At 34.5% G+C, this 22,840-nt stretch overlaps 1 protein-coding gene across 1 annotated transcript; it reads right to left on the reverse strand.

Annotated features, from left to right (window-relative positions):
• Nucleotides 1-988: 988 nt before the first annotated feature.
• On the reverse strand, nucleotides 989-22,569 carry LOC140054561 (importin subunit alpha-6-like). Its single transcript, XM_072099598.1, has 14 exons — nucleotides 22,508-22,569; nucleotides 15,142-15,299; nucleotides 13,156-13,230; nucleotides 11,107-11,203; nucleotides 8,667-8,770; nucleotides 7,413-7,544; nucleotides 6,989-7,077; nucleotides 6,681-6,780; nucleotides 5,936-6,099; nucleotides 5,394-5,472; nucleotides 5,158-5,283; nucleotides 3,119-3,246; nucleotides 2,270-2,448; nucleotides 989-1,545 (listed from the first exon to the last, which is right to left on the reverse strand). Exons 2-14 carry the CDS (start codon nucleotides 15,271-15,273, stop codon nucleotides 1,355-1,357), a joined length of 1,596 nt encoding a protein of 531 aa, XP_071955699.1. The 5' UTR covers nucleotides 15,274-15,299; nucleotides 22,508-22,569; the 3' UTR covers nucleotides 989-1,354.
• Between the last annotated feature and the right edge of the window lie 271 nt (nucleotides 22,570-22,840).

Below are 22,840 nucleotides of genomic sequence, written 5' to 3' on the forward strand. Positions count from 1 at the left end.
ACACATTAGTAATTTTTACATCCTACCCTAGTATGTACACAAAACAACAGAATATAGCAAAGTTAACCTTTGAACCGTAATATAACTTTGAAGGATAAAAAATAAACATGTTAATTTTATTTAAAACTATAACACATTAACTTTAAAACATAGACAGGCCTTGAAACCAATGTGAGCCCTTGACAAATTTAATAAATATTTTCTTTTTATGAAAAAATTAGTTTTCATAGAACAATTTTTTAACACATTATCTGCAAATTACAATATAAATTTTTCTCTTCTAATTTAGAAAAATGTTTGGAAAACAAAGTTGAATTTGATTTTGGATCAAAAATTCTTGTTAACATAATTTAATATCATAATTTGAACTTGATTATGTAACGTATATGAACAAATCTTTAACCATAAATTGACAAAAGCAGCTCAAATAATTTTTATTTTTAATTTAGTATTAAAAAGATACATTTAATTTATGAACTGTAATGTTCAAATTACACTGTGTTTGAAGATAATACAGTTTGGTATGTTATTCTAAAAGCCAATTTAAACTTTGAAAAACCAATTCTGTTTTTTCTGTCCCCACAATTGGCACCATGTGATGAGTATTTATTTGGTGGGAAAAGTTGGAATAAAAGTGACAAATTTACTCATTTTTTTAAAACAATATTTGAAAAACTTTACCATGATGATAAAATAAATCGTTTTACACAGATAATAATATACTCATAATTGAATTGAAATTTGGTTAAGATTCTAATCTAATTTCTCTATAATCTTTAGTATTTAATAGCATATAAATTCAAAGTAAAATACTGTAATAATATGACAACAATTTTAGTAACATAATATATATATGGCAATGGTTGGTATTAATTTTATGGATAAATTTTGTTTTAAATTTTGCACATTTTTTAATTTTTTTTATGAGCTAAAAATAAACAATAAATCCATAATGGAAAGACAATAAACTAAATGTTCTAATTAAAATCAATTTCGAAACATTGTAACCATAGGAACAGAAACATTTACATAATTTTGTATTGAACGCAAAAAAAAACATAAATTTAAAGTTTAAAAAAAACTAATTTGTTGTATTTTATATATATATATTGCTGTTTAAAGAAGGTGAAAACCATGTGTGGATGAGTAAAAAAATATATTTATCAGTTCCATAACTGATAAAAACACTGTTATGGTGGACAGACGGGTATGTTAGTGTAGCTAAAAATAGAAAAAAAATCATGTTTGTTTTTTCCGCAAAACACCTACATTTATTCTACTTACAGTGTTAGTTTGCCTACCAATTTTCTTTTCTCGTTACAATTTTGATCCATGTTGTATATGGTGGCGCTCTTCAAAACTGAAAACCCTGCATAGGAACGTTTTCTTGAGTTCCAAACAAGTATTCTTGAGATTCGGGGTTAACTTGAGGGGTAACTTTGACGTCATCTTCTACAGTTCCGAAGTACTGCTCGATAATGAAGGCGGCTTTTAGGTAAATATCATGATTTTCATGACTTTGTAGAAACTCAATCTTGTCAAGGCCTAATAAATTTGTTTTAAATAAAAAAAAAAACATTTCATTAGTGTTAAAACACAATGTTGTGAGGGACTACCAACGAATATCGGAAAAAATATCACGTGTACCACAATTATCAATGATATTTTGAACACATAAAGAAATTTTGAAAGTGAGATCATTAAGGTTCTCTGTCAATTTAACAAGTGTTCAGTAATATCCTAAGTCAAGTGGTGAAGCGGTTAAGGCAGGGGCGCCGCAAACCATAGATACAATTGGCACATGTTCAAATCACTTCTTTGTTCTGATGGTAGAACAATCTGTCTCAGATAAGGACTGGAGGTCCTGTGTACATATCTGGCTCATGTGCACTTTTAAGAAAAAATCTTTCGGGAGAGTAGGGTGGTACCCCGGTGTACAGCTCCTGGACAGACGGACGTGTGCCGTTTGATGGCAGTACTTAACAAGAGACCCTTACATAAAAAAAAAAATTATCATATGTGTCGTCCACACCTGTGCGCAATTCAGCTCAGTTAGGATGCAAGTCACAGGTTATTATTATTATTATTCAGCCATTTACATTTAAATTAAAATATTACAATAAACAAACTCATTCTTCAAATTTTCAAAGCATATGAATGAAAAATATTACATTAGAAAGAAAAATCTTGCCATGGGTTTAGTTAATAAAACTGAAAAATAGCGATAATGTGGACCTGACTGACAAAGGTAAAGCAGTATTTATAATACCAAAACATTCTTCTATTTTCTCAGCATAGGGATTGACACCGCTGACATGCTGTTTAGCTTCTTGCTCTCCTTGCTTCAGTATATTTTCTAAACCATTCAAAGCAACTTGTACTATTTTGTTGTCCATTACTGTTAGTAGATCACACAGTGGTCGTATACAGCCTTCATGTATGATGAACCTAATGTAAATTTATAAAATAACATTATAAACAGTGATAATGATAAAGGAGATTAACTAATTACAAACTGCTATTCATTAATTAAATTAAAGATCACTTTTTGTCTCTTTGACAATTGGATATGTTCTTCGCCGTTGTTTAATGTTCCATGACTTGCTACTTTTTTACAGCAGCAGCAACAGCAGTATATTTGTTTATATAATTATTAATTTGTCAAGGATTTTCATCTTCTTGTTATCCCTCCAAATCTCAATCTATCATTACTGTCTTTTTTTTACATATTGTCTTAAATAAATGTCTTTTGTATTGAATCTTTTGAATTTAATTTGAGGTTTTAAACACTTTTTATTCTCTTATTAGTTTTCTTATTATTTATTTTTGTCAATCTCAATTGGATCAACTTCTACAAACCACAAAAATTTATTTCAGTAATTTGAAATTTAAATTATATTCAGTAAATGACTGAATCTGGTGTACCTAAGAATGCCGGAAAGAATTAAATTTTAATTTAACATCTCAGGTACTGAACTGGGATATTATCAACAAAAACAAAAATAAAAGTGCTCTTGGAAAAAATACAGAGGTATAGAAACAATTCAATATGCTAATGCTAAAATTATTCTCTTGAACACAATGAGTCAAAAGCAGTAACAAGATTTAAAGAACAAACCGTATCTGGTCGGGTGTACCCCCTGATGTTGCATTTGTTATCGCCCACGCTGCCTCCTTTCGGGTCTTGAATTCTGCTTTGCCTAAAATTTCTATTAGCATTGGAATAATATTGGCATCTATCACTTCCTACAAATTAAACCAAGAACAAAATAACTGCTTATTTAAACGGAAGATTATAATTTACAATTCTATAAAACTATTCCTGTACCGTATATTTCGGTGTATAAGTCGCACCTGTGTATAAGACGCACCCCCTAACTGAGAGTAAAATATCGGTATTTTTTATATTGTCGATGTATAAGACGCACCTTATATTTCATCAAAACAATGTTTTTTTAAATTGTAATCAATATTATTGTAATAATATATTTTGTTATATCTACAACGGCGTCATTTATTTAGGTTTTTTCTTACCTAGGCTCGGCCGCGCCCAGCCTCAACAAGTTCTTTCTAACTTGTTATTCATGAGTTTCGCCGCAACATCGAGTGCATGACCATGTGTGTAACATGATGTACGTGTGTGGGCTAGCCTCGCTCGATCATTTCGAGAGGGCGCACGTTTTAACGGACAATCGTATTCGATTAGTATCTATGTATCCGAGAAGTGTGTCCATGCTATAATCACCTGGAGAATATACTACTAGTCGAATACCGTACACCATGTGGCCACCAAAAGAAGGGCTTGCGCTGGGGGTACGGCGATCGTGCGTATAACTACTGTATAAATAAATACTATTCCAATCGGATCGTATTAAACGGAGCGCCATAATGAACAAATCTTTTCATCATATTTAGTATAACATCATGCTAAAATGACTTGAAAACTAGGCAGAAGCAGGTTGCCGTTACGTTAGTTAGTTACTGTAGCTAGGCCTAGCCTACTCAGGCCTAGCAAACGAGGTGACGATAGCCTAGGCCTATGTACAATCTGTGTGGTGAGGCATTTATGTTCGGTGTATAAGACGCACCCTTAATTTAGAGGTCAAATTTGCGTGTCAAAAGTGCGACTTATACACCGAAATATACGGTATATAATAATATACAAGTTCTTGTATAGCACCAATTTCAACATCAGGTCATTGCTATCAAGTCTACTTCTCATTCGTCTGTCCAATAGACAGTTAGGATTATACTTGAGGATAGGATTATAGTCGAGCATGGGACTATACTCAAGCACAGGATTTTACTTGAGCACGGGATTATACTTGAACATGGACTATACTCGAGCATGGGACTATACTCGAGCATGGGACTATACTCGAGCATAGGATTATACTCGCGCATAGGATTTTACTTGAGCATGGGATTATACTCAACAAGGAGGGGATTATACTTGAGCATGGGATTATATTTAATCATGGCATTATACTTGAGCATGGGATTATACTTGAACATGGGATTATACTTGAACATGGGATTATACTTGAACATGGGATTATACTTGAACATGGGATTATACATGAGCATGGGATTATACTTGCGCATTGCATTATACTCGACATGGATGGGATTATACTCGACATGGATGGGATTATACTCGACATGGATGGGATTATACTCAACAAGGATAGGATTATACTTAAGCATGAGATTATACTCAAGCATGGGATTATACTCAAGCATGGATTACACTTGCGCATTGGATTATACTTGAGCATGGGATTATACCTGACAAAGATGGGATTATACTTGAAAGGATAGAATTATACTTGAGCATGGGATTATACTTGAACATGGATTATACTTGAGAATGGTATTACACTTGAGCATGGGAGTATACTTGAGCATGGGAGTATACATGAGCATGTGATTCTACTTGAGCATATATTGTAATTCAATTTAAAATTATTTATTATAATTTAAAATTTTACTTAAGATTCCGTCATTAAATGGATGTAATTTTTGTCACTTGAAGAATTGAATTGGTGTGTTCTTGGGTAAGATGTTTTAATATTGCCTTGTCCTTCAAATAGGACATAAAGTCCACCCACATATGCAAACTAAAGAACTCCGTACACACATCAAACCAATTCTTACTTGTATTTGTTGTCTGTTGCCAGCTGTGATGTTTGAAATTGTCCAACAAGCTTCCTTACGGATTGATTCCTTTGGATTGCTAAGTAGATGAAGAAGACTTGCTAATGCCGAACAGTTTAGAATTACCTGGAAAAAGTTGGAACTCAGTGTTTAGCAAGGGAAAAAGTTTGTAATAATCTCTAAAAATGATCATTTCAGCCATATTCAAATTTATCAAATCAATTTTAAGTTCTTACCTGTGTTTGGACATCATCTCCTGTTACTACATTTCCTACTGCTCTCAAAGCTGCCGATACCACACTTTGAGATGTGTGCCTGTAAATGAACAAAACAGGTATTATATAAATACCTAAACTGAAAGATGTAACCACATTAGATAAGAAAGCAGGACATTGTTGGTCCTGGGCTATTACAGTGGATGTTAAGGACTTGGTACACTGCACAGCTGGCTGCCGTGGGTCTGCAGAGGGCCTAATCGAAATTTCCTGTCCTGTGGTGGACACTTTTATGTGCGACACATGGTTAAAAACCATCCTTAAGACATCATTATTAAAGTAAAGGAGCATATCCCCACTTCTCTCTCAGGGGGTGTCTTACTGGAGGTGCTGACCGGACTTTATCAACCCATACTGACTTTAACATACTATGTACATTTTTTTATTTTATTTGTTTATGTCTTTGTTCCTGAATGTTGTCTCGTCTGTGTGTACTGTATATATGGTATCCAAACTGTCCACCACTACTTTTTTAAAGAAGTGTGGAAGACACACTGACTTACATTAGTAATTCTACCAATCTACGGCATACTCCACTATCAATTACTGCTTGTATTTTCTCATTAGGTCCGTCTGATAAATAAGACAATGCCCAACAAGCATCCGCTAACACATCTTGATCAGAACTGAACAATAGTCTTGACAACACAGGTAAGCAGGGAGACACCTGTAAAATGAACAAATATTTGCATCTAAAAGTTAAACAAAAGCAATGATTCAAATATTATATTATAATGCACCGTTATCAATAGCTTTGTTACAAAAAGGATTCTTAATTATTTACACCCACACATATACAGTTATATATATGCTTGTAATGTAGAACTGGCTTTTACCAAAACAGATTATGTAAATTTCTGTGTGTTGTATGCATGTTGTAAAGCGTGGTTCCCACTAGAACGCAACTCAACGCAGCGACGTATCGAAGCAAAGTGCTGTATTGTGTAATCACCAGTGGGAACCGACGACGCAACAGTACTGCAAACAATGCTATGGGAAATGAAATCAGTTTAATTTCACGCAGCAACGCAAAGGCAAAAGAACACGGGAAAACATAGTACAGCGTACTCAAAAGTAGGCGTGGTGAACCAGGTTAAAGTCTAGCTAAAGTTGACGCGCAACAAGCAGGTTTGATTTCACGTAGGTGGGAGCAAACCGAATTATTGAAAGGCATTTCCTTACGTTGCATCAGTTGCGTTGCCCTTGTGTTGCTAGTGGGAACTAAGCTTTAAAGAACAAACAACTTACCTTTTCAAATTCCGGAGCTGGATTTTTTCCCCGGCATAAATTAGAGAGTGCCCATACTGCATTTCTTGTCATCGATATTCTAGATGATTGAGCTAATAATCTACATTCAAACAAAAGACAGTGTGTGCGTTAATTAAATTATATTTTTACTGTTATTATTTTGAGAAATTTGACACTGAAGCTAACAAAATCAGGTGTTACTGCAGTAAAAAAAATGTAGTATTACTGCAGTAACTGTAAAACATTGAAAAAATTTTCTCTTAATTTTCTGTTCCATTTTTTACTTACTGACTGAACTTAAAACTTACATTAGTAATGGAGGAAGGATTCCACAATCCAAAACATAGTCCCTACAATCTGGGCTGTCACCCGCAATATTGCCTAGAGCCCACACAGCCTGCAGAAACAAAATACAATCTTGAATATTGGTGTTTGTTATTGTTTTATCAATAATTTTTTTATATATTTAACTTAAATGAATAAAAACAATAACATTGATCATGTTAAGATCTGTACCTAAAAATTAGCATGTATAATGCGTACCAAGGACAAACAAAATGCATTGGCAACTCATCATTTCACTCATCAAACAAAGCATGAATGGATTATAAACATTATATGGACCAATATTAGTTTCTATTCCATTATCAATTTTCAAAATCGTAAGTTCACTACAAAATGCACTCAACACAATCAAATGTCCAAATAGATAAATGGGAACAATGTTCTTACTTGTTCTTGTACATCTTCATTCTGAGCCTTCAGTAACATGATAAAAATGGGTACAGCTCCCGCTTCGATCACTGTCCTCGTTTGAAGAGATGTTCCTGATGCAATGTTGGTTAACGCCCAAGCTGCTTCAAACTTTAAATAAAAGAAAATAATCTTTCATACTAAAAAAAATCTTTGTGCTATATAACCGAACAAATTTGTTTCTTATTGTAACAGAATATAAAACACAAGTGTAAAAAGACACTAACTTTTGTTTTGTTTTTATATATTTAGGCAAATGGCCAAGGATAAAGCATAAGCGAATTCATTAACTATTCTCCTGAAAGTTGTCAATCTATTCAAAGGACAAACATACTGTATATATACAGGGAAAATTTTCATTCAAAAATTTTGTTTACCAATATTGCTAATCAAACTGATTTTTAAGTCGAGAAACATAGTTTTGTATTGTATTTTTTGCTACACAATTTTCAAAATGTGTAGCAATAAGGTTGTTTTGTATAGCTTTTTGCTACGCTACACTGGCGAAAATATTCCCTGTATATAGGATCTCTACAAAACAATTTATTTATTGATTTGGCCTAGGAGTCACAATAGTAGGAAACCCACAGTTCCCTAGATAGTGGCTGTGTGTGACAGTGGCTGTGTGAGTACTAGTAAACCGGGGTAATAGGTTCTTTAAAGTGCACGCGAGTGTACACTGGACCTTCGGTTTATAGTTATTATCAGAGAATACTCGTTCAACCACCAGATTAATGGAGAGAGTGAACCTTGAACACTTGCCGGTGTAATGTGGCATGTGTTCCACTGTCTTAACGACTCGACCGTTACAAGTCTTTGGGAGTAAAGTTGTCATGAGAAACAATTCTGACATCTGACAGGATTTGAACCTAGTAGCCATATTCACCTATCAAACTTAGGCCACTGTAAGGGGAACTAATTTAGTATCTAAAAAAAATATCTCCCTTAATAATAATAAATAAAAATATAAATATAGCCACAATAACCTAAAATCGGTAGCCAAGTAATTTAACCACCAATCTACAACTCCTTGTTACCAATTAAAAATTATAACTCGCACAATTTAAATTGAAGAGGTTCTCTTTAATTTAAATGGTCATGAGTATACAGTAACTACCTGTACCTGCCTTTTCTTCCAGGTTACTATGTCCGCAGAACGGCTGCAGTAGAAACTAAACACATTCAATTTAAATTCAAGAGGTTTTTTAAATCATTATATATTAATAAACGTACCTGTAGTGTAAACATAGCCTCTCCTTCCTTCTCATGTTGTAGGAACTCCACAAATCGTGGAATAATTCCTGTTTGAATAACTTCGTCTATAGGTGGATTTGGCTCTGTCATTAAATTAAATCAAAATCGTTACTGATAATTTATAACTTGAGAATCATTACTATTTTATTGCTTTTCATACGTTTTACTCTGTCTACACTATCAAACTTTATGTGACAAAAAAGTGTGATGTTCCCAAATATGGTAGTGAATGCTTAAATATGGTAGTGATATGACATCATCATGTCCATATGGGCACATCACATGTTTTTGTCACATAAGGTTTATAGTGTAGACAGAGCATTATGCTTCTCTCAATAGACTACTGGGCTAGTTTAATATGTATATTTGAATTTGGAACTCATATTCCTAAAGAAAAACATACATACAATAAAAATGATTATTTAACGAACTACAGTACAGATCAAAATAACTTGTTGATTTAATTTGTTATTTGTTTTTATGGAAACTTTACTGAAAATGATAAGAAAACTATTGAGAGACCACGTAAAATTGCACAACGTATTATTAAAGCTGATTTAACGCCTTGTTCATTTATCTATGAAAAGAGTATTTAAAAAAAAGTAAACATCCGTTACATTACTGTTATAACTTAAGTAGATCAGGTATTAGGCTACGACCTCCAAGAGCAAATCTTTGTAGAACTAGAAAATCCTTCGTTGTAAAATAGCATTCATATTTTTAATTTAAATGTAAGACGATAATGCAATTTTTAAATAGTTTTAAATTTTAAACAGTTTTTTTTTTAATTTTTAACTTTTTATCTTGTATTTTAATCTGTTATAATACTGCACGTTTTAAATTGTTGCTACATTTTTTATGTTTGTTTTTTATTGTTGTTTTAATCTACCAAGCAAAGTGAATTTCCAAATTTTTGGCCAATGAAAATTTCTTGAATCTTCAATTTTGTTACTTATTTGTTTGGTATTGTTTAATGATTTAATCTATTTTATGACAATCAAAATAATTTAATTTTAAGGATATAGACAATACTATAAAAAGCTACAAACTTTTAACAATCAATTTTTTTTTATGTATAAATAACTAAATAATTCATATTGTTAGTGTGTAATGATGCAAGTAATCATGTTAAAATTATCCTACTGCAGGTACTGCAGTAACTACGTTTGTTGGCAATAACGTAGCTTTAAGATAGATGTTTATGAGGCAGTCACTGCAGTAAAAGTGTTTTATAACAGGTTAAGAGTAATCAAGATATGGTTACTGCAGCAACTGCATAAAAATAATTTTTACATGGTACTGTTAATAATAATTTTGAATTAAATTTAATTACTAATAAAAATAAATAATTATTGTTTTTGTATTTAGATGGTATATAAAAATATAACAGTGACAACGAAGGGGAAGAAAAACCCTAAACAAAGCGTTGTTTGACCTACATAATGGTAAATAAATAACGACAAAATAGTATGTTTTAGGAAATGAGATGACATGAAAAGGAAGCGAGATTAACAATTGGCATTCTGACTGGTAATAGCGCTGAATCACTCTTGGAGTTTCCAACACTGATGGCAAAACAAAATTGATATCATTGCTAAATTAGAAACGTTATTGGTGAAATACAATTGAAATATTAGAGAGTTTTGCTATGAATCCGATAAGGAAAACAGCCGTCACACACATATTCATTCTTATAAGCACAGTAAAAATCTGTTTCGTATAGTAACGAAAAATTGAGTGCGCCGTCCATTTGAACGAAGCGTAGGTACGTGTTGCTTGGCTGCCTTGGCCTAGCGTAACATCAAAGCGAGTGAGGGCTTTAAATAAAAAGTCTATAAATAATTATATTATAATCATAAATCATTCCTGATTCAATGCAAATGTGCAAAATAGATAAAAAACTATACTCGTTTTGTAGTCACGAATATGACATGTGATATTCGTCAAAACACGAATACGGTTTACGAAAATGTAATGGGGATCAGCTCAAAAGTTTCACAAATGTGTGACATTTTCGGTATCATATTCGTAGCGTGCGAAACCTCCCTATTATTATATTTACAGGATAACAAAATTATAAAATGTTGGCATAGAAAAGTCTGATTCCACTATTTTTAAATGATCTGTTCCTTGTTCTGCTTATCCAGTCTTATCAGGTTAAAGGTTTACATTTCATACTAAACAATAAAATTTTAAACCCCGGAGCTACTACTTAAAGTTTTGTCTACACTATCAAACTAGTTTGACAAAATAAAGTGTAATGTGCCCAAATATGGTAGTCATACTGTATGCCCAAATATAGTAGTAGATATGACATCAGCATGTCCATATATGGGCACATCACATTTCTTTGTCACATAAAGTTTGATAGTGTAGACAGAACTTAACATTTTGTTCAAATGCCTACAAGCTCACCAACCTTTTGACAGTAGTTTTCGGAATTTCTGTGTTGCTTTTAACTGTAGTTCCTGGTTTTCAGACATAATGTCGGACACCATTTCTGCTGTTATTGTTGGCTGTTGACATAAATACATTATATATTATATTAAATATACGGATCAATAATCATTATTAAATGTGCATACTGTACATATAATATTTAAATGCATCAATTCATAAAATGAATGACTATTCACCTAATAGTATTATTGCAAGTCATGATAAAGCCATAAATGGAATTTTCAAAAAGGCTTATAATATTGTAGGATGGCCTGTACACATACGGATAATGCACAATATTCAAAAATGTGTTTGTGGGAGATGATGTGTGTATGAGGAGTGTAGGAGATGTTGGGGTGTAGAAGATGATGTGTGTAGGAGATGAGGGTGTGTAGGAGATGAGGGTGTGTAGGAGATGAGGGTGTGTAGGAGATGAGGGGTGTAGGAGATGAGGGGTGTAGGAGATGAGGGGTGTAGGAGAGAGGGGTGTAGGAGATGAGGGATGTAGGAGATGAGGGATGTAGGAGATGAGGGATGTAGGAGATGAAGGGATGTAGGAGATGAAGGGGTGTAGGAGATGAGGGGTGTAGGAGATGAGGGGTGTAGGAGATGAAGGGGTGTAGGAGATGAGGGGTGTAGGAGATGAGGGGTGTAGGAGAGAGGGGTGTAGGAGAGAGGGGTGTAGGAGATGAGGGATGTAGGAGATGAGGGATGTAGGAGATGAAGGGGTGTAGGAGATGAGGGGTGTAGGAGATGAGGAGTGTAGGAGATGAGGAGTGTAGGAGATGAGGGATGTTGGAGATGAAGGGTGTGTAGGAGATGAAGTGTGTAGGAGATGAGGGATGTTGGAGATGAAGGGTGTGGGAGATGAGGGGGTGTAGGAGATGAAGTGTGTAGGAGATGAGGGATGTTGGAGATGAAGGGTGTGTAGGAGATGAAGTGTGTAGGAGATGAGGGATGTTGGAGATGAAGGGTGTGGGAGATGAGGGGTGTAGGAGATGAGGTTTAAAAGATGGTGGGTGTAGAGGATAAGGGTGTAGGAGATGAGGGATGTAGATAATAAGGGGTTAGAGAATAAGGGGTGTAGAGAATGAGGGGTGTAGGAGATGAGGTTTAAAAGATGGTGGGTGTAGAGGATAAGGGTGTAGGAGATGAGGGATGTAGATAATAAGGGGTGTAGAGAATGAGGGGTGTAGAGAATGAGGGGTGTAGGAGATGAGGGGTGTAGGAGATGAGGTTTAAAAGATGGTGGGTGTAGAGGATAAGGGTGTAGGAGATGAGGGATGTAGATAATAAGGGGTGTAGAGAATGAGGGGTGTAGGAGATGAGGGGTGTAGGAGATGAGGGGTGTAGGAGATGAGGGGTGTAGGAGATGAGGGGTGTAGGAGATGAGGGGTGTAGAGGATGATGAGTGTAGAGAATAAGGGGTGTAGAGAATGAGGGGTGTAGGAGATGAGGGGTGTAGGAGATGAGGGGTGTAGGAGATGAGGGGTGTAGAGGATGATGAGTGTAGAGAATAAGGGGTGTAGGAGATGAGGGGTGTAGGAGATGAGGGGTGTAGGGGATGGGGGATGGGGGATGTAGGGGATGAGGGGTGTAGGGGATGAGGGGTGTAGGAGATGAAGGGTGTAGGAGATGAGGGGCATAAGAGATGAGGGACATTGGAGATGAGGGGTGTAGAAGAGGAGGGATGTAGTTGAAAGGTGTAGAAGATTATGGTGTAGGAGATGAGGGGTGTATGAGATGAGGTGTGCAGAGAATGAGGGGTGTAGATGATGAGGGGTGTAGGAGATAAGGGATAAAGGAGATAAGGGATGTAGGAGATGAGGGATAAAGATTAGGGATGTAGAAGATTAGGGGTGTAGAAGATTAGGGATGTAGGAGATGAGGGGATATAAGAGATGAGAGGGTGTAGGAGATGAGGAGGGTGTAGGAGATGAGGGGGATGTAGGAGATGAGGGATATAAGAGATTAGGGGTGTAGGAGATTATGCTACAACTGTTTCTTATTGCATAATCAATTTACTTACTGCTGAAGAAGTAGATATAATGGGATCTTGTATAAACATTTCATCTTGGTCTGTCACATTTCTCCTTTTAAACAACTGTATAGAAAAAAGAAAAAAATCAATCTTTAATTTTGAAAAGTGGTATTTGAAAACAATCCAGACTGTACACTAACACTAGACGCACTAATAACTGTTAAAATTAAATATATTCGTAGACATAATTGTCGTTATACAACATAATTGTTGCTAATTCAGCGGCAACACACCTAAAGATTACAGCTGTTCAACATGCTATCACTGCTATTTACAATCTATAATTTAACACATGCTATACCTTTCACTTTGCATACCATTTATTAATAATAATGTTTCATGTTTAGCTAGTCATGTCATTGTCAGTACAACATCTCCTCCAAGCCAGTCATACATATTCTACGTAAATTGTCCAGTATGTTGTACACCTAGCCTAAATCAGCCTAAATCAGATTCCTTGATTAAAAGCCTACTGTATACTGTTAAAAATATCCAAATATTATTTTGCCATCCATGGGATTGGAAGTGTGTATGTTTAACAAAATATGAAAGCGAAATTATTTGTACGTATGTTGTACACCTACTGTAGCCTAATTTCTCTTAACCAATTCCATGATTTAAAGCCTATTTTGTTAAAGCTCCCAATATTATTTTTCAAACATTATAGGTTTTATTAGCACCCTGCTCATTAGAAGTGTGTACAAAATATGTAAGAGACGGTACTTATATCACCGTCTGTTTGATTCAAGACAATACAGTGGATAAATTGTAAATTTAGAATAAAATGAAAAATATGTATATAAACGAAAAAACACCATATTGGAGGATGTTCTACTATCCTTAAGGCACCTTATTAATATTTTATTTTAGGTTTACATAAAAATACCAACATTTTGTAACTTTTACATTTATTTATTGACAGATAAATTCCATCTCTTTTTTAAAGTTGATTTAAATTCATAGTTAATGCTCAACAAAATGAAGACATAATTTTAACATACAGTGTTACAGATCAGTATCTGACACACCTTTTACATTTTAATTTCAGTCACCTCTAGAATATTGCTACAAGGCAATTACATTATACATACTGTATGACTTTCTTAGTAATAATTCATCAATCAATACAAAACTCATTCAATTGTATTCTAAACACTGACCATGAATAAGATAGACAACATAATTAGTAAGAAAAGGGGAGAGCAATACAAAATTTGCATTTAGTGCTAGTAGTATATAAACTTTAATTTCTATACCGTGCTGACAGTCAGATACTAGATGCAGCAAATTGTCATTGTATTAAATTGGCAACATGCTTAAAATCCCTCGTAATTCGCCAGGTTAAATTCAGTGTGTGCATGAATTAATTCAATTAATCGCCCGATACTCTGCAACCTGTTTGGGCAATGAATATCATGGTTTGCTAATTAGCATGAATTGCATAGACACACCTATGAATTTAAAGCATCACTTTAGCCTTCAAAAAAACACAAAAGGTACATTCTCTTTGGTAGTGTATTTTGTACAACAAAGTCTTGACTATATCTACACTGTATACAGTCTTGATAATAGAACATTGACATAATTGTCAACTGTATGAATAGTGTATTACGTACAGACATTTAAGACAACCTACCAAATGTTTAAAAGATATGCTAAAAACAGTGTGGTCTTACTTCTGTGTGGTACTGTAAAGTAACGCAAGAAATAATTCTAAAGTACTGCAGTTACTGCAGTTACTACATGATTTTGCTCCTCACCCTGAGGAAGCTTCTTTTTTTGGGGGGGGAGGGGGATGCAAAACAAACTAACATCAGGTGCAACAAATTCACTGTAATAATTACAGTTACTGTACAGTATGTCATTAGACATTTTTTTTATTCAATATGTTGTACACAGAATAACTTGATAACTTGATCCCTTGAAAGTAAAGTGAAAAATAGTATCGATATAAGTTTAGTTAGTTTACTGTACCTGCTCCTCTCGTTTCTGTTTTCGTATTTGTACCCCTTCCTCTTCTCGTCGTCTCCTCATCTCTTGTAAATCTTTGTCTTTGTTCTTGTATGCTCGTAGTCTGTTATTTTCTTTTACTGGTGTAGCCATCATGTTTTTTGTTTGTATTCTGAAGTAGCCTATAGAAAGAGTTCAAGATTTAAATCAAATCATTCTTCTATCAATAACTATGATGTGCGAATTGCACTATCTGCACTATCTGCACTATTTGCACTATCTGCACTATTTGCACTATCTGCACTATTTGCACTATCTGCACTATTTGCACTATCTGCACAATTTTAACACAATTATTTCATTCAAATACTTTTTCAATAAATATAACATACTGTACAGTAATCAAGGCATACTGTTATAAAAATAATAAGTTCATATACTGGACTGCCTGCCAATGGCCAATTAAATACGTGGCGGACCAGTTAAATTGTAAAAAAACAAGTCTGCCAGTTAAAATGTCAGTAAAATCTGACGAAATATCAATAATTTTACTCAATTCACCTCGTCATGATTTCTTTAAAGATACCGTAAAACCTCGAAAAGAAGCCCATGGGCTTCTTTTTTTAGTGCTCTTGGGTGGGCTTCTTTTCGAGATGGGCTTCTTTTCGAGATGGGCTTCTTTTCGAGATGGGCTTCTTTTCGAGATGGGCTTCTTTTCGAGAGTACTTTTGCAAACTGTAGAGGGGGGCTTCTTTTCGAAATGAATGCTGTAAATTTTGTGAATTTCTACTACAATAATGTGACTTTTGAGACATTTTTTCAACCATGAAATTATGTTTAATATACCAATTAAAAAACAATATAAAAAGCCAAAAAACAGTCCTATGATTCACCGTCAAATACAATAATTTCGTCATCATCTCAATACAGTATGAGTAGTCTATCTCGAAATGAAGCCCATACTATCTTTAAAAGAAGCCCAGGGGGCTTCATTTCGAGATGGGCTTCTTTTCGAGAGTACTTTTGCAAACTGTAGAGAGGGGCTTCTTTTCGAGATGGGCTTCTTTTCGAGGTTTAAGCTCTTTTCGAAGTTTTACGGTATTTCACACCTGGACTATAATCAAGATCCATTTTCTATAAATACCTCATTTTTAGTTTTTTAAAGTTAATGTTCAGTTACAAACAGTATCTTGGTTGTTAATTGAAGGCCTCCCTATTAGGCCTATATTCTGTGACCAGTAAAAGGAGTGGAGGACGAGTAAAAATGTAATATTAATAATCTACTCGTCTAGTTTGAAAAAAACCTTAATGGAGTCCCTGATTATTTAGTATGTAATACTATTGGAGTGGCGCTGTGCAACACGGCGACACAGCTCGTCTCATTGTCTCTATTGTTACTCATTTTTTGACGTTATTTTCGTATATTTGGACTGTATTGTATTGTGGAAGAAGTCATTTGATTTATACATTATGTTGTATGTGAAAGTTTTGAAATTTCTGTATTTTTTGCTGATATTTTGGCTGTTCTTACTGTGTGGATTGAGTAAGTCGGGCGGTGGAATTGCGTACACGTCATCTGATTTGCATTCCATGGGCGAGAGGTCGACCTCACCGCTACCGGCACACGTTGAATTACCATCTGAGATACAACGTCACAGGCTTCGGAAAAGGGGCAAGGCTGGTGGGGTCAGAAAGCGACTACAACGAAGGAAATGTAAGCCTTTTATACCATCTTTAATATTTGGAAATGTAAGATCTTTGAATAACAAAGTCGATTTACTCAGAGCAAACGTCGAACACTTCAGCGATTTTAGGAATGCCAGCTTACTTGCATTCACGGAAACCCACCTGAGCGATAAGCATAGCGATCAACATATTCAAGTAGTTGGCTTTAAATCTGTTCGTGGGGATCGTACAGCCGAAGCGAACAAAGATGGCGGTGGTGGTCTTTGCCTCTACATTAATGAGAAATACTGTCATCCAAATAACTCTACGCTTAAGCTTCATAAATGTTCGCCACACTCGGAAGTGCTGGTTGTTGGTATTCGCCCCTACTATCTTCCGAGAGAGTTCTCGCATGTTATCAATGTTATGGTATACATACCTAACAAAAAGCTTGAAAAGCCTGCTATAAATGAGATCGCAGAAATTATCGAAGGTATTGAGTGTAGTCACCCTGAGGCGCTTGTAATTATCAATGGCGATTTCAACAGATGCAAGCTCAAGAAAACAACGGCCACTTATTATCAGCATGTTACATGTAAAACGAGGGACAACGCGATTCTTGATTTATGCTACTCTAGTGTGAAGGATGCCTATATTTCGACCCCACTACCGAACTTGGGCAAATCTGATCATAATTTGATTTTACTCAGTCCTAAATATCGCCCGTTAAATAAGACATGCCAACCAAAAATTATTAATGTACGTAAATGGTCTCCTGAAGCCGAGGAAGCCCTGATAGCGGAATTTGAATCTACCGATTGGGATATTTTTACGGAGGATGAAGATTTGAATAGTATTACTTATGCAGTGAGCTCGTACATAAACTTTTGTATTGATAAATGCGTTCCAGTTAAAAAAGTGAAAATCTACCCTAACAACAAGCCATGGATCACGAAAGGCGTTAAATTACTGTTGTGTGAGAAACGTAAAGCCTTTAAGATGGGCGACTCTAATCGTATGAAAATATTGACTAGAGAGATTAAATCTGAAATAATGAAACTTATGAGCTGCTGGGCCGGATAGAATCCCACCACGAGTACTTAAGGTCTGCTCTCCTCACCTTGATGGTATATTTACATTTATTTTCAATATGTGTCTTTCTTATCATGCGTTCCCGGATATTTGGAAACTTTCATGCATAATACCGGTACCTAAGAAACCTAAGATTAACAGCATGAATGATTTGAGACCCGTTGCACTCACGTCTGTCGCGATGAAAATATTGGAACGTATTATTTTAAAAATTATGCAACCTTATGCTGAAAAAGTGTTAGACCCGTTGCAATTTGCTTACCGATCACTCCGTAGTACCAGTGATGCGATTTATTTTAAATTACATAAATTGTATTCACATCTAGATAATGTAAAGAAAGGCCACTCGGCACGTATTATGTATTTTGATTTTCAATCTGCGTTTAATACCATACAACCCCATATCTTAGCAGACAAAATGTTGAATATGGAGTTGGGCAAATCTGATCATAATTTGATTTTACTCAGTCCTAAATATCGCCCGTTAAATAAGACATGCCAACCAAAAATTATTAATGTACGTAAATGGTCTCCTGAAGCCGAGGAAGCCCTGATAGCGGAATTTGAATCTACCGATTGGGATATTTTTACGGAGGATGAAGATTTGAATAGTATTACTTATGCAGTGAGCTCGTACATAAACTTTTGTATTGATAAATGCGTTCCAGTTAAAAAAGTGAAAATCTACCCTAACAACAAGCCATGGATCACGAAAGGCGTTAAATTACTGTTGTGTGAGAAACGTAAAGCCTTTAAGATGGGCGACTCTAATCGTATGAAAATATTGACTAGAGAGATTAAATCTGAAATAATGAAACAGAAGAACATTTATAGGAAAAAAGTTGAACATAACTTCAGGTCTAATAATATGAAACAAGTTTGGCAGGGTATGAAACTTATGAGTGGTTACACAAACGGTGGTAATACACCCACCTCGATTCCGAATTTTACTGTGCAATATGTTAATGAGTTAAATGAATTTTATAACCGTTTTAATGTTCATGATTTTAAAAAAGAAAGAGAGGCTCTATTTAGCTTGTGTCGGGTGACTGAAGATGATCCCAAATTTAGTATAAGCATTTCTGATGTACATAACGAATTCATGAAACTCAATTCATCGAAGGCTGCTGGGCCGGATAGAATCCCACCACGAGTACTTAAGGTCTGCTCTCCTCACCTTGATGGTATATTTACATTTATTTTCAATATGTGTCTTTCTTATCATGCGTTCCCGGATATTTGGAAACTTTCATGCATAATACCGGTACCTAAGAAACCTAAGATTAACAGCATGAATGATTTGAGACCCGTTGCACTCACGTCTGTCGCGATGAAAATATTGGAACGTATTATTTTAAAAATTATGCAACCTTATGCTGAAAAAGTGTTAGACCCGTTGCAATTTGCTTACCGATCACTCCGTAGTACCAGTGATGCGATTTATTTTAAATTACATAAATTGTATTCACATCTAGATAATGTAAAGAAAGGCCACTCGGCACGTATTATGTATTTTGATTTTCAATCTGCGTTTAATACCATACAACCCCATATCTTAGCAGACAAAATGTTGAATATGGAGTTTCCCCGTCCGATTGTTCGTTTAGTTATAAATTTCATTTGTGATAGAAAACAATTTGTTAATATTAATGGTGTTAAGTCAGAAATCGTAACCTCTGACATCGGTGTTCCTCAGGGTACTGTCAACGCACCTAAATTATATTCCTTGTATACGGCGGATTACAGATCTTTAAATGATGAGCTTTGCCCCGTTGTTAAATTCGCTGATGACACTAGTACTATTGGTCTCATAGTTTCAAACAATGATGAAAATTATCGTAGCGAAATACAAAGATTTGTTAAATTTTGTGACGATAATTATCTCCAAATAAATGCATCAAAAACAAAGGAGATGATCATTGATTTTAGGACTAAACATAAATTTAATTTTCAACCAATCACTATCAAAGGTAAAGAAATTGAAATTGTTGACCAGTACAAGTATCTAGGAATTGTTTTCAATGATAAACTGAGTTGGGGAGACCATATAGACTTCATCAGCAAAAAATTAAGTCCCAGAATGTATTGTATGAGAACTTTATATAAATTTAACTCCTGTGATTTGATGTTACTTTCGTTCTATAGATCCGTTATATGTAGTGTTTGGACGTATTGCCTCTCCTGTTGGGCTGGTAATGTTACCGGAGGGAATAAAGGACGCCTTGAAACTTTCATCCGTCGGGCTGGTAAAATGATTGGTCTGGAACTGCCTTCCTTTACCGATGTGCACCTAGAACACCTCCAGAAAGATTTCGAACGCATTGAGTCGGATGCCTCTCATCCTCTCCACAAAGTGATCATAGACCAACTTAATCCAAGTGGTAGATTGAGGCTCCTCAGTGTGAAAACAAATCGATTTGCTAAATCCTTTATTCCCTCCGGTATCATCCAGTACAACAGGAAGTCAAGAAGATAATTTTATATTGTAATTTTTTAGATGTTTTTATATGAATGGTTTTATGCTATATTTGTTTTTATAGTGTTTTCTTTGTTATTATGACGAGCAATGAATTTCCTTTTTGAGGATCAATTAAAGTTATCTTATCTTATCTTATAATTTGGATTTTATAAATTGAAAAGATATCATAATTATGTTTAGTCACTGAGATGAACAAGATTGGACCATTGTACTTTATCTAAAAAAAATTAGACTGCACAGCTAGCTATTATCGTAATTTAAATCTGTGTGCGCATAAGAATACCAACTTTGACAGCTCTATTTTAGGCTCGATTGTTGTAGCGTACATTTTAGCGAACCTACACTGTACAGAAATACTCCTTTGTGTTCCACAGGGCATTTATTCCGTTGTGCCTAACACTGGACAGTTAGTATTTTTTATATGAATATTATTATTAGAGCAATTTCCTTTACACTTCTTCTATTAACCTTTAATTAAATGATTAGCTTTTTAATACATTGCTTTGTGTGCATGCACCTGCACTGCACTTATCCTTGATATCAAAATTAAAGTTGGTTATTATACTCTCCTTGAATTACTACAACGTCATACAAAAAGAAGAAAATAAAACCACAGGACCATGTGAAAAGCATTAAAAAACGAACCACAAACAAATGGTATTAAAAAACAAAGAAAACACAGACAATAAACAATATCTATGTTATGGAATTAAATAATTACATGCGAAATACATGCGATTGATATCGCTGTTGGCCATTTTTGTATGCCGGCCATTGCCAATTTTGTAACAATAGTGTTTCTATTTAGCCAGGCACCTGCATAGTCTCTGCCCAACCTTGTGATTGATTTAATGTACTATTCCAGACAAACCTACATGGTCTTATATTATATTACTGGGGTTATTTACTACAGTTAGCCAACTGAGCTAATTAGCCTAAGTTTACAGTAGATCAAAACATAAGCTTTTTTTAGGGATACCTTACTTTGTTGGGTCCTGAAGGTATTCTCTAAACAGTCTACTAAAATTGTTCATTATTAGGAAAATTATAAAAAGAGATTTTGATTTTTAAAGGTGGGTTCATATTAAAGCCTGCTTCTCAAATGTATGCATTGCAAGGACATAAGGCAAGGCAAATTACTTTTGGTGATCAGTCATTTTGCATTTTGCTCAAGTGGGATTGTTTCAAGTATTGTGGTAATGTTTATTGTTTTTAACCTTAATAATATGCAGGATGCCTTGAAAGTTGTTCGCATGATAGATGACAAAATTATATATGCACTAAATACATCAGTACCAACCACCTCATTTAAAGGACAGGTGAATGCTACAGAAAATGTATGAATGAATTATAGGTCAACATTTGCATTTAAACATAATACAGTATAACCCACACTAAAAAATACTGCAGAACATCTTTATTTTGCATATGGACTATGGTGTATAAATTCTGTGTCAGGAAAATAACCGCTACATTATTTTTGCTTGATGTTAGTGGAGTGGAAAAAAAATTATTAAAGAAAAGGCATTAGTAATTCTAATTTATGATGTTTGATTCTTTTTTAAAAATCCATTAAATCAAAAATGCTTCTAAACTAAGATGAACAACTGCAATTTATCATTTTACAAATTGCAATATTTCATCATCATAAAACACTACATAATTAATAGAATACTAATAATTATACATAATCTGAAATCAGCAATTTGGGAAGTCACACACAACGAACAAGTCTCATCTAAAAATATGATTATGTCATGATAATTGAATATTTCATAATTAAAATGTATTACAGTATTGTGCAATGAAAATAACCATATGCCTATATCCTGAACAAAAAAAACACCGTTTCATTTTGTTTGTAAGACAAAAAAATTAGTAAGGCCTAGAGTTGAATCCCACACAAACCACCATTGAACACGAGGAGAAGGTTCAACTTGAATGAAGGCTGTCTTGTCCGCTGCTAGTTAGTGGGTTTCACCATACTATCATCGTTTTTGATTGATGATGGGTTACGTGAACATCTCAACTTTAGCGGCGATTTTACGATTTTCCAGAGATCAAAGACAATTTACACTTAACATTTTAAGTTCTAGAGAGATTGAAGAGTATTATTGTATATTCTAAATGGAAATAATGTAACAAAATACTTACTTTAAACAAGAAATTAATTAAATCTTATGAGGGAAACCCCTTCTCTCCTTCCGCAACATGCGCAATGCAATTGAGCAGGCGCAGTAGAATTTCCATAGTGAGCCCTCTCTTGTTACGTAATTTACAATACATTCAGACTCTACCATTTTCTATGGTTCCCACGTGAAATTGGTAGAATTAAATACTTAATGTATCTAAATAAGTAGATGCATACATAATAACATTTCCAAATACAGAAATTGTTATCTCGTTATTTATAGAATAAAATGTAATTTTAGGCCATTTTACTGTATCACCTCTTGAAGTAACATACCCAACCGGTCAATCTAAATA

This window comes from Antedon mediterranea, chromosome 7 (genome assembly GCF_964355755.1).
Source record: "Antedon mediterranea chromosome 7, ecAntMedi1.1, whole genome shotgun sequence".
Lineage (NCBI taxonomy): Eukaryota > Metazoa > Echinodermata > Crinoidea > Comatulida > Antedonidae > Antedon > Antedon mediterranea.

Excerpts from the sequence above, each read along its gene's own strand:
- LOC140054561 (XM_072099598.1), bottom strand. The coding sequence starts at position 15,273 with ATGATGGCTACACCAGTAAAAGAAAATAACAGACTACGAGCATACAAG. Across the intron at positions 6,781-6,988 it reads ATCCTTCCTCCATTACTAAT|ATTATTAGCTCAATCATCTA; the intron begins GTAAGTTTTAAG and ends GTTTGAATGTAG. Across the intron at positions 6,100-6,680 it reads CAGCTCCGGAATTTGAAAAG|GTGTCTCCCTGCTTACCTGT; the intron begins GTAAGTTGTTTG and ends TTCATTTTACAG.